Consider the following 13,779-nt stretch of genomic DNA (forward strand, 5'->3'; position numbering starts at 1 on the left):
ACGAATATAATTAATTCTAACTTACTAACTTATATAAAAAATCAATACAATAAAATAGGCAAAAATTTTATCACCCACCTCTTAAGTCGACAAATTATGAATAGTTTTGTAAAAAAAACCCCTATCATTAATAATACAATCAATAGGTGTATATATTGTTAAACTCTAATAATAGATCATTAAATATTAATCAATAAATACTACAATCAAGAGATCTAAAATCGTCAGTACTAATTTAATGAAGTTAACTAATGTGATATATAAATAATACCTATCAGTCTTTAAAAAGTTATATTCACAGAACAGATAATAAATAGAATACCGATAGGCTATATTCAATACGCCGCATGTTGATGCAGGGTTTTTGAATGTGTGAGTGTCCTACGAAAATGAAGCACGCATTATGCACGTGCAGTAGTGTGTGTAATACACCAACATTAAATGAGCGTAAATGCATAAACCGAGAGCAGTTTTCAGTATTCGAAGTACAACGTATTCTTGACTCGTGTGTAAGTTTAACCCGGATTCTTACTTACTCGAGTCGGTTACCCGCTATCGCCTTATCCGTTAGGTTTTAATTCAGTTCCCATCATTTCTGAGTTCCCTGGTTATATTAGACAAATATTCTTACATGATTAATATATACATGAGGTTTTTCTAAGATAGCAAATTTTCATCAATATGTTGTAATTATTTTAAATCCTAAACTAAAGACCAATATAAAGAGTTTTTCATTTTTCTTCTACAATGACAGCAAATGGCAATTCATTTTTAATCATTGAAGTTACATGACTAATTTTGGTTCTTAAAAATCGTCCACATATCTTAGTTTTGACTTGCTCGCAATATTTGTTATTGATTCTTAATTAAATTATTTTTATTCAAGACTGGAAATGGATAATACATAATGGATAAATATATATTATATAAAATACAAGAATATCTGAAGAAGAAATATATATGTATATGTACATAATATGGAACAATCTCAAGCATAATTATATAATTAATTGATTTATTATTAACAATTATTTTTACTTTTAATTCTTCATGGAACGACACCACCAAGTGGAACAAGTACAATTAAACTTAAAACGAAACATTTTATAGAGATGTTTATTTTTTTTCTGGTTACATGTATTAAATTTCACCATGTCACAGTTCACTGTAGGCAGTTTTACCGGAAAAAGTGAGCCGTATAGCATTGAGATAAAAAAATTACGCATTGTTCATGAAGCGTTACAACACAGTAATGTTCTAATTGTATGCTTTTCAATAAGAACATATATTATTAGTATTATTATATAGTTAATAGGTATGACTTAATACTTACGAGAACCTTCTAGGATTTTATACATACGATATGAATGTATTTCTAATTTATTTACCTAATTATTTTCTTTTGTCTTTCTTTTGTATTGCAGAAGTTTTTATTTCGTATTTTTAAGTATTTTAGTTAGACATGGATTTGATCTTAAATCTTTCTCCATTTTGTTATAGTCTAAACTCATTGAAACAAACTCTCAATTCCGTGATCCCGGGATTACAGTAATACCAATCCCGAAATCCCCGGATTGAGATTGCAACCCCTAGTATTTTTTCCAGACTTTTCTTTCCACCTGCGAAATATATTATATGCCATAGAAAATAAATAATTATTACGTTAAAAGAATAATGTTCATGACCATTCATTTTTATAGGGTTATTATTTTTATTATGGCGCCACTGGAAACTATTTACTCGACACCAACATTTTCTTCCTTTACAACATAGGTATTCATTTAAAGCCAATACTAATTTTCTTATTGTATGAATTGTCTATTTTCAATGCTATTAAATTCATTCTTTTGATCATGTCCGATTCTAATAGGATCATATGGGCCTCCACAGAGTGGAGGTTTGTATTAAGAAACTTTTTTTTTACGAGAAATGGATGTCAGCCACTTGCTCAGCCTATGAGGTCCATACTCTGACTCATACACAAATTTAAAAACAATTTGTGTACTTGCCAGACCCAGGATTCAAGCCTGGGAACCTCGACACTATAGACCGGCCCTTAATATAAAACTAATTTCACTATGTCTTGAGTTCTTTGTTTTCGAATCTTGTCTCATTTTTTACAACACCAAAGTTTCATTTTTGTGTGTTTCTAATTTATATATTGTGAAGTCATATTTTTGGAAACTGCGCATTTTAATTATTTTTTAATTTTGTGTTTTCCATTAAATGTTCGAAACCGGATAAATGAACTTTTCTTATATGTGTCGCTAGATTTCAAAATCAGCCAAGTACACCTTTAGGTATTTTTGACTTTTTTGTGAATTGCTGAAAAACTACAGCTTTCTCACATTTCTGCATTATCGAAATGTGTAATTTAATTATTTTAAATATTCTATATTCGAAATAATATAAACTTTCACCCTTATGAATGTGTACTTGAGAAAACAAAATGCTGTTTTTCTCCTATTCATCTATTATGGACTTGGCTGATTTTGAAATCTAGCGAATACACATATTTCTAAATCTCGGAGTGCACTTTTTGTTCCGACTACCGACGACATATTATGACAACGCTATTATTATATGATCAGAGATCGCCTGAGACGGCATCAGCATGGAATACGTACATGCATTTGATATGAATAATATAATTTATTCAAGTATCAGTATTTTTGATTGATGGATGGTTGGATCTGGGAAAGCGCCCGTTTACCATACCGTTCCATATTTAAATAGTTTATAAAATCTAACTAGCGTCTTTAATAGTTGACTGGAGTCTTGGCTAAACATGATCAATCGACAACCCCTCTAGTCGCGCATCTATTCGATACAAAAAAACTGCTATCGGCGGTTATCGAGGGTATATTATCATATTATATTTGTATTGAGGTATTATAATTGTTACAATAAGTTAGCTATCTAAACAGTCAAAACTATCTATCTCGCTCTAAAATTTAACATAGACAAAAGAGGTGCTGTTAAAGCATGCCACTTATTGTAACAATTACAACTAACTTATCGTAAAAATTATAATATTTCAATACAAAAATATGAAAAACTACCCTTGATAGCCGCTGATAGCGGTCAATAGCAGTCGTGTGTATAGAATAGATGTGCTGACCTAACTATTTAACCGCTGCTGTCATAGAAAGTAGTGGGATTGTAGGAATATTCATTTTATTCGAAAAGTTTCTTTTGAGATATCGAAAAAAAAGTTTAGTAAATTGTTAGCAGCAATGAAGCTTATAATCTGTGCAATTTTAATTAATATTGGTTCAGTAGTTGTTGAGTTATTACGGAATAATAAAACAGACTGAGAAGCAATAAACTTTCAGCATAGGTATCATGAAAGTAGTTGTAAATTCAATCAAAATTCAAGTATTTCGAAATCACAGACATTTCAATGGTGTTTATTGATATAAATAGATATATAAATCAAATAAAAGGTGTAAACACTACCAAGTACGGTGTAGTGATAGTATTTACTCAAAAACTCTAAAAATCACGAGGACGATAAATTATACGTCAACTGCCTACGTAAAATAATATGAAATATTATCAACGAACTGTTTTTTTAAAAAAATACAATAAATTAAAATGATACATACTTGCCAAAATAACACTGTATTTATTTCACTTTATCATTGTAACTTTTGAAACAACAAGTTAACAAAACATTGAAATATACGAACGGTGAAACAAAGTTCCGCATCACTGTTTAAATTTATTGGAGGTAGGCTTACCGCACACATTTCAAACATGTCCTCGGGAGATAGATACCAAAGAAAAATTTGTCCAGTAAGTTGTTTGGGGAAGGGTAGTTGCCGAAATAGTTTCAAGGGTACTTCCTACTAATCAGAGACGTCCTTAAAGTTTTTAATCTACTTGAAAGTATTAATTTAAGAAAGAGAGTAATGAACAAGACAGAATTATTTAATTAACTTAATCAAACATTGGAAACTGAGTATAAAAGATATATTAATTAGTAATGGAATTTAATTTTAATGAAACTCAAAACTCTCTTAATTCATTAAATCTGACATATTTTATGAGTATTAAATTATAATTTAAAAGTAACTTTAGGTAACTTATCAAAAAAAAAATACTCTTTTAAAACATTCTTATGGTTCCACAATCCGTTATAAATCTTGGCCTCCTCACGAAGAAGTTTCTTAAAATATTTATTAATACTTTGGACGCTGAAGACGCACATAGCACGTAATGACCAGGCGGCCTATCGATGTAATTAACGTGCATTTTAAAGGTGGCAATTAAAAAAACATTATCTAGTCAGCAGCGAATGAGTTAATCTATTTGGTCCATACTGTGGATCAAAATACACATTATAAGATTGTTTATTATAAAATATAAACACCTCTGGTTTTAATATTTATTCAGAGTTCACAGAGATTGATCAACAATAAAAGATAATACTTCAAACAGTACACGGAAATAAATTAACAAGATACGATTACTCGCTCGACCCAATGAGCAATGCCAAACGATTAGTTCACTTCAGGTATGTATCGCATTTGACAACTAGATAACCACGCTTAGCACTAGAGATGAATGAAGCAGATCGATACCTGTTCTTTTCTATTGGCTATATTTTCTCATGAGAGTTTTCAGAATTATGTATGTTCAATAACGTTAAAAGTTCCTAAGCAAAATTGATACGGCAATGCTTTTTCTTTTATATTATAGTCGTCTAATATATTTGGGGCCTCTGTGGGCGTACACTACAGACTAACGACCAACAGGGTCCCCCTTCTTCCTCTCCTCGCTTTATCAGGTTTGAACTACACAAATTAGCATGCTTCGTGGTCGTTTATTGAATTTTCGTCCTAAAACAATATCTCAAGGTAGAAAGTCTACGGCGATTTACTGTTTACACAATGTACAAAATAAGTAAAACACTGTGTAGCCATTTTAGAACAGGGTAAACGAAAATACTCATAAATTATGTATTTACTGATTAAATATACAACGAAAGAAATTAGTTTCCGAAACACAAACGTTACGTCAAATCACCGTATAATATCAAAAAATAAAAGTTTCATAAGCTTTGTACTAGCATTACTTGCGATCGCCCACATCTTCATCCACGTAAAATAAGAAAATAAAAAGAATATGATAGTCTTACTAAATTTGAGGCCTTAAGATCACATTTTAATGGAAGACAGATATTAGGAGTCAAGATCTCTTCACGATGGAATAACTCACCAAGCCTATTTATTGGTAAGCGTGGTTGTTGGTAATTTTGAACAATCAAAAACATCCAGGCTTTGATAAAATCACGTAAATTTATATTGTGTCCTCGCCGAGAATCGAGCCCAGAAGTCCCGGATTGAACGCCAGCGCTTTACGCACTGCACTATGAGAGCCGCCAATTTTTACGTAATTGTGTCGCTAGATTTCAAAATCAGCCAAGTCCATAATAGATGAATAGGAGAAAAACAGCTTTTTGTTTTTTCAGATACACAGTCACGAGAGTGAAATTGTTGTTTTTATTTAATAAAACGCAATTTTTATGTAGTACTTATTCCACTTTTAATCAAGAGATTAGGACCGGTTTCGTCCGCCTCAGAGGGACATTTTCAACTGAATACATTTTTTTAAAACAATATTTATCAAACAAAATTCGAAGCGATAGAAATAATATAACAATAGGTACATAAATAATTATCCGTCCAATAATACCTTCCCAATAACCGATTAATTTAAAACTTATGAGGTTGGACATTAATATTTCATACTACGTCAGGGGCATTAAACTAATTATTTTAAATATTAACAAACCACAAAATATGAAACAATCTACGCTTACAATAACATTAATATCAACAAATAATTATGAGTAGTCAAAATTTACAATAAAAATTTATAAAAAATAATAAAATAAACAATATTATCAATTGAAATGAGATCGAATACAAAAACAAATACAACCAAAATATGAGTCAAAATTAAAATAATAAATAATGTACAATATATAAAGTTATGTTACTTACCTTACCTAACCTAACACAACCTAACCTAAACTAGACCTAACCTAACATTACCTAACCTAACCTAACCTAATCGTGCCTAACGTGACCTTACCTAACCTAAACTAACCTAACCTAAACATTACATAACCTAACCTTACCTTACCTCGTATAACAATCCCAAATATTAAATAGGGTATAATAATGGAGAAGACACAAAATATAATTGATCATTTAACAAATTAGAATTGGGCAAAAATTTATACCTAATAATTTCTAGGATTTCCTGTTTATCCAATTTTATAGATTTCTCATTCAAATGCAGGATTTTAAAATTTTTATTGATATTAAAAGAGTGATTATTTAAACTTAAATGATTTCCAAAAGATGAAGATTCATTACCATTTTTGGCACAGGCTAAATGTTCTTTAATCCTAGTATTAAAAGAACGTCCCGTTTGTCCAACATATTTGGCATCACAAGAGTAACAACTCAATAGATAAATTCCACTTTGGTTAAGTTTATCTAATCTATCTTTAGTATTCACCAGTATTGAATTCAAATTTTGTGTATAGAAGAGTATAGAATATTTTAAATTAATAAATTCCACATTTTGATAATGCAGAAATGTTAGAAAGCAGTAGTTCTTCAGCAATTCACAAAAAAGTCAAAAATACCTAAAGGTGGACTTGGCTGATTTAGAAATGTAGCGACACGTATACTAAATAATATACGTAAATTACACAGAGTTAAAATTTGTCGCAATTAGATAAGATGCATATAGCAATGTGGTCGATGTGCGTGGGCGCGAATCCCGAAAGACGCAGTTTTTTACCTGTAGGTAATTACCTACCTAATTTATTTATTGGTGACACTTTTTTTCATACTATTTTACGATTACCGATATTAATGCCGCAATCCCTACTGATATAAAAATGTCAACAATTATAATAACATTAAAGAATAATATAAACGGTGTGTCTTGATTTTACAACAAATTATACTTACGCTTCCTTCATCCTGACTTTTATTATATTTTTGAATAATTTCAAAGGTCTAAATAAAATATACACGTACTTTATTAAAGTGTACTCGTCTTGAATGAATCATGAGCACATGTCTTCGCGCATCGGAGCTTTTCAAGATAAAAGCTCAGCCTCTATGCTAGAGAGCTTTGAAAGTTAAGTTTTCCAGGATCTACCGCAGGTTATATTAGTGGGAGGTAAGGAACACTAAGAAGTCTGAATATACCTATCTAACAGAAGAAAGATAACCAAGTAAGCGAAAGGTAAAATCCTATCAAACGAGTACCTACTATTCAACTACATAAGAACAATTTCTCAAGTCAGAATCAAATTAATACGCATGATATATATAATTTTATGCCTAGAAGGCTTTAAGAAATTTCTAGAGCCTCAAATAATTTCAGCTTAGCGGTCGAAGTACCCTTAATAAGTAGAAAACTAAGAATTTGAAGTATATAATATGTTAGGATTCCAATTCTGTACGATCCATGAACTTTCTAGTAAATATATTTATCTCGTTTTGATGGTAACATATAAATTTTACGTATCACACTTCACCGTTAGCGTCATATCGGAAAGAGATGGCCGTATATCATTGAAGTCAAAAATGTTCATGGAGTTCATGTTCATATCTAAATTGCATTGGAAACATTAGGAAATTTATATAAGCATATATACGATGTGATTGTATTTTTAATTTACTTACTTAAATATTATTTTCTTCAGTATTTTTCTTGTATTTCGGTGGTTTTTATTACTTAATTTTAAGTGATTTATTTAAACATGAATTTGACCTCAGTTATCAGTTTCCAAAACAACATCTCATGGTAAACTGTGATAAGGCCAACTATATAAGTATACATTTTTGGATACGCATTAGGTTTGATGTGCTAGTTGGTTTTATTGTAAGAATGGTTTTTAAAGATATATCATATAGAACAAAGGAGAATTTAAAACCTCTTTATACAAAAATGTTGTATAAACTATATACTATACATTTCTTGCTAATAATGGTTAATGCACATTGTCAGACTATTCGGTTGCACATTCATTTAATTGTTCAATAAAATATATTTTCGGTATAACTTTGATTGAACATTGATTCGATTTAGGAAAATATAGGAAGGACACATATCAAAGTTCATGCCACAGATTCTAACATAAAGTAAACATCAGTGTCTTCATTTTTTTTCTTCTTGTTTCTCGGAATAGCAATTAGATTTTTTGCGTATTTTAAATCTCAATCAGAAAACATCACAGTGCACAGCGCGATAGCTTTTAAAATATAATATATTATTTATACTTTTTTATACAACATAAGCTACGTGTGTAATATATTATTATTTTACTATGCCATAACGTGCAGACGTGAGGTTTTACACCGCAGCTATATTACGTAACACAGGTAATTTGACCACAAAACCAACCGAATACCACTGGGAATAGAACTCTGGTACGTCGGGAGCTATCCATTAATTATTATTATACCTATAACCAATGCCCGAAACACGTGTAAGTATGTACACAAATAGGCGCCCACATTGGTAATATAATTTTACTGCGTATCTGATTTTTTTGTTTGTTGTTTTAATTCATTTTTTCTTGACTTTTTTTTGCACAAAATGGATTTTCAGGCTTTCAATTAATATTATTTTCATCAAATATTGGCTTTATTATTCAACGATATTTTTGTGGCTTTATTATTTTTTAATTTCACTTTACCAGAAACCAACAAGGTTTCAATAATTCCTTTTGATTACAACTTTTCATAATATGCTTTAAAATATAAATGACTTACAATTCAAACAACAAAGTGCTCTAAAATAAATAATAAATTACAAATTACAATAAACATCAACTTTGAATTAGAAGGAAACTGAGGTTATGATTTTGCCTTCAAAAAGCATCTTCATTTATGGTTGGGCCAATTATGGTCGCTTTCATCCCTCCTACCTCAAATACTCAGTATTGTCGCAAGATCAGGTGACAAGCAGTCACAATAAATAACATTTAGTTACCTCAAGTTACCTTAAGACATCGGGCGCGCGTAGGCGTGTTACAACTGTAGCGTCATTTAGCGAGTAATTCCAAGCATATAGATTGATTCAAAAGTTATTCGTTGAGCACGACCGGGTCAACTTGATATAGTATGACCGTCATCCAAGCGATAATTCTAAACACCTGGCAAGCTGTGATACCGGCTCTTGTCATTCATCAACCTCATTTATTATAGCATTTATCAGAAGTGTACCGTCAAGTGCCACGCACCGGGTAACCCAACAAATAATACCGCGGATCCAGACCACAGAGGCAGCCTCTACAGCAATAAGGTTAGTGCCTGGCATCCTAACATAACCCCCCCCCCCCGCCAGCATCCACATCCACCATCACAATCATTCATCAAAATCAATTACAATCCACTATAAAAATCACAACCAACTTATTTAGTCCACTTGCTTAACTCATTTTATCAATTTATAGCTCAGTTAAGAGTAGTCGTTCATGCCACACTCTATCCAAAATTTGTTTGATCCTTACAGCGTGAACGCCACAGCTGTTGTTTCCTGATTAGGGTAGTATTAGATATAATTATCATGTTATTTAAATGTGGTAATTAAAAAGTAATTAAATGCTCCGCGGTGAATCGGTGAAGGACCTTTTTAATATGTATTTCTTTAATTATTTTCGATATTATATAATTTCAATAAAAAAAAAAAATTCTAAAGTCTTCTATAATAATATATTCAGCATTTTAATAAATAAATATAAAGGTTTAGAAAAGATGTATAGTGTACCCAATCCTGTCAACTACTTACTCTTTTTGATATCTAGAACCAAATCGTCGTTGAAACTAGAAAATTGTGTAACTCCAAAAACACTACTTTACAGGAGAGACAAAAAACATTATGGTTTCCTATACAAATGTATGGTTTTGGAGTGAAATCATCCATGATTTAACAATGATACAATTTTTCTGGAATTACAAAATTTGCAAGACGGATAGATATTATCAACGGCCACTAGATGGCATTCAAAGTCAATTTTCGATTAAAACGGAGTTACACAATTTTCTAGTTTCAACGACGAAATTGCAATTAGCGATAGTGTTTTTAATTACCGATATAAACATACGCATCTCAATAATTTACTCATTACTTTTAAATATACCCTATAATTTCACGTAAAAGAGCATTTATTATACAAATAACCTTAATTTTATGGGTGAGTAGTAAAGATTTTATAGAAGGATGTTATTTAAACAATCGTTATATTCAGCTATCAAAATAAGCCGTATACTAGTGTATTTTATTATCTCGATTCGCTATTTTATTTATTTGTGTATATATTATATTATATATCTAAGAAATTTGATACATATAAGTGATGCAAATAGTCCTTGTTGGTATTTATGTATTAAGCTACTTTATAATAGCCATCCTATAATGGCGAAATGATCGGTTATCGTCCATCGAAGAAAATATATGAATATAACATATCACAATAATATGCAGTAAAATAATAATGTTTGATTTCGTAAATCCAAACTAATTGTAGTTTTTCATTAAAAGCATTTTTATGTTTTTTTTCGAGTATAGGCATAGATTTTTGTAATATTATTATCTATTAAATTTTTGATTAAACAAACGAAAAAAAGGCCTTTTAATAATTATATATATATATATATTATAATTAATTAGATTTGGGGAGGACTACATAATAAATAGGAGTATTAATTTTATTTTTAACGTATAATTCGATTTATTTTTAATAGTTTTGCGTAAAATTGATATTGTTTACTTTGTATGACTATTTTTGTAGGAAATAAATTGGATATTTATTTAACTTTAATATTAAAAAATTATAAACGACAAAATAATTCTGGACTTATACTGCAAAATGTGCACTCATTCAAAAGGCCACACTCAATTAAATATCTACCAGGCTGCAAGCTTGCAAGCTTGCAAGCTGAGGAGATAGCCTATGGACCGATATATCTGTCTAATACAATACGACTGTAAAATTTGACAAGATCTACGTTAATCTCTGAATATTCCACTATGTTGAAGCCAACTGGATGGAAAATAGTTTAGTAAATAGTTGTAATGTTCACGGTATGTAAAAAATAAATAAATTTGAATTTGAATGTCACATTTTAAAAAAGAGTAACATAAGTTGCAAAAATCTTCATATTATCTAAATACATCATTATAAGGAATTGTTTTTGTAGTTTTTGTAGTTTTTTGTAGACAACAGTTAACTATAAAATAATATATTTTACAAAAACTTTTCACTATTTATTTTTATATAGGATTTTTTTCACAACTTTGACTAAAACACAATAGTGACTTGTAACGTTTTCGAAATACGGCATTCAATTATAACAATTACCATCTTAATAATCTTACTTTAAATTAATCTCACGGCTTAAGAGTTGGCCTATAGCGTCGTTGGTCCAAGGTTCGTATCCTGGGTCTGGCAAGTACACATATTGTTTGAGTCAGCGTATGGACCTAATAGGTTGATCAAGTGGCTGACAAACAACAAAATCTGTTATTACAAACCTCCACTTTGTGGAGGTCCATATTATGATCCTATTAGGATCGGACATGGTCGAAAGAAAGAAAATTAATCATAAAAATATATCTTCATAGATTTTTTTTAATATTATTGTTATATAGAAGTAGCCAAAAACCGTTTTATTTCTTCAATATTTTCTGCCAAAATTTTGTTTGATATTTCTTTTTACAAATGTCTGAACGTTTGATAATTAAATATCAAAGAAACATTAAAACATCAAGCAATACTATAATATAAATTATCTCTCAAATAAGAAGACTTACAAGCGACAGTAATAATTCTTCCAGCCACTCGAAACAAACACAATAAATTAAAACAGACTAAGATACACTCGCATCAACATAGAATTAATTTATTTGCATACCTGACATTCTCGTGCCTTGACATGTAGATTTTCTTGAATTGTGTGTCAGTCGATCCAAGATCTTGACGCATCCTGACAGCTACGTGCTCTGGTAGTACAGAAAGAAGCAATCTTTCCTGTAAAAAAATTTAAAAAAAAATGTTAATAAAACATTGTTTTAAAATTACCTTCATACATGAACATACTCGGTGATTTTAATGGGAAATATTTTTTGGTGATAATATATTAGTTTAATTAAAATAATACAATATATTTGGCAGATCGTTATTTATATGTATACATAATTAACTAATAACGATCAGAGAAGATTAAAAGTCACTGTAATTTACATTATATGTAGCACTAATGATTAGTGGCTAATCCAACACCTCATGGTTGAGCCATAGTGCCACTGAAGCCTCGGGTGCAGGTTCGAATCCCACGTTTATGCAAACACCACTTTCTAATTTGTTCAATGTTTGTTTAACCGATAGCATGAATCCACTGGGTTGGATGAATGGCTAACAACAATCAGTCGTAAAAAAGGTCTGTTAATCTTTTCATATTGATTGAGATGCTCCTTTTGAATGCAAAAATGGTAATTGACCTAATAAAAAACTTAAGAAAAGAAATATAAATATTTTTGCCTTCATAGTAATAATTTTTCTTTTGAGAATAAGTCAGTATATTTTACAGAATCTTAAAAATAGGTACATAATATTATTTTTATTTACAATAGCACGTTCAAGTTTGAAGTCAATCTGTTTAATGTCCACTTGGATGGTTTGTGTCTTCCCAAACTTTTCTGATTGGAAGAACCCTTGAAATATTTGGAGAACCTCTATCCAGAGCCATTTCAATACCTTCGTAATTCCTATGCACTTTTATATCTTCATTTTTTCGTTGTCATTATGCCAATTTTATCGTATTCATGTGAGTATCTACAAATTGCAATAGTGAGACTTAAATTGTGTGCTATTTTTTCGATAATGAATATCTATTCTGAATTTAAAAAAAAACGTTTTTACTTCAAATGAAGTCCCTTAAAGTTCATAGACCCTAACTAAACACTTTGCCTTCTTGGCCTATTGAACAAAGCAACCCTACCTTAAACTTTACTGAAACATTATTGTGGTTAAATAAACGACAAACCTTTGTAATTTATTTTACACTAGAATTTAGTTTTTTGGTTTTGGTTCTTAAAATCACAACATAATAAAAAAAAAACATTATTTTATCCATTAGACATCGAATTTTATTTCACTGGCGTTGCAAAAATAAAAGGCTATCAAATAGCATCATTATCGTTTTTATCAAAAATGTAACTCTCACTTATATATTATGTTCTATGTTCGACAAATAGTTTTCGATGAAGAGCAAATTGAAAATCTTTTATTTCTTTTAGGGTTTTATTTCAAAGAAAATCTGGCAATCTGTAACCAACTGAAGTGGTGTTTGCAAAATCATTTCAATATTGAAGTACGTGCTCAAAATATTTTACCAGTGTACACATTGTACGATTGAATTTTGCATTGCAAGAATAGTTTTGGTAATGTTGCGATACCTACCTACCAAATTTAAAAATAATTTTGATACAACATAAGTAGGTATGTATTTTGATACCCAAACAACACGAGTAGACTCGACGGCAAGACGTAATTTTTTTTAACCCTTAAATTCACACTGGCAAATATTATTTCTTTCTAATTGGGCATATTTAATACTATTATATAATAACAATGGCACATGTGAATAAAAACTATTTTGTCAGCACACTTTGTGCACTGTGGAGTACTACAACTTTTTAAATATAATGTCATTCACACAAAAAATATAAATAATAATA

General features: G+C 30.1%; 1 protein-coding gene across 2 annotated transcripts in view; it reads right to left on the reverse strand.

Moving 5' to 3' along the window:
* The window catches only part of Ac3 (Adenylate cyclase 3), a 402,870-nt gene that overhangs the window by 198,154 nt on the left and 190,937 nt on the right, over window positions 1-13,779 (reverse strand). For both annotated transcript variants that reach the window (XM_085955369.1, XM_085955370.1), the window contains exon 4: window positions 11,955-12,070. In XM_085955369.1, coding sequence (XP_085811495.1) covers window positions 11,955-12,070 — 116 coding nt within the window. The remainder of the gene's footprint in view (window positions 1-11,954; window positions 12,071-13,779) is intronic.

Source organism: Rhyacophila brunnea, unplaced genomic scaffold (assembly GCF_057557595.1).
Source record: "Rhyacophila brunnea isolate RB1 unplaced genomic scaffold, BYU_Rbru_1.0 scaffold_5, whole genome shotgun sequence".
Lineage (NCBI taxonomy): Eukaryota > Metazoa > Arthropoda > Insecta > Trichoptera > Rhyacophilidae > Rhyacophila > Rhyacophila brunnea.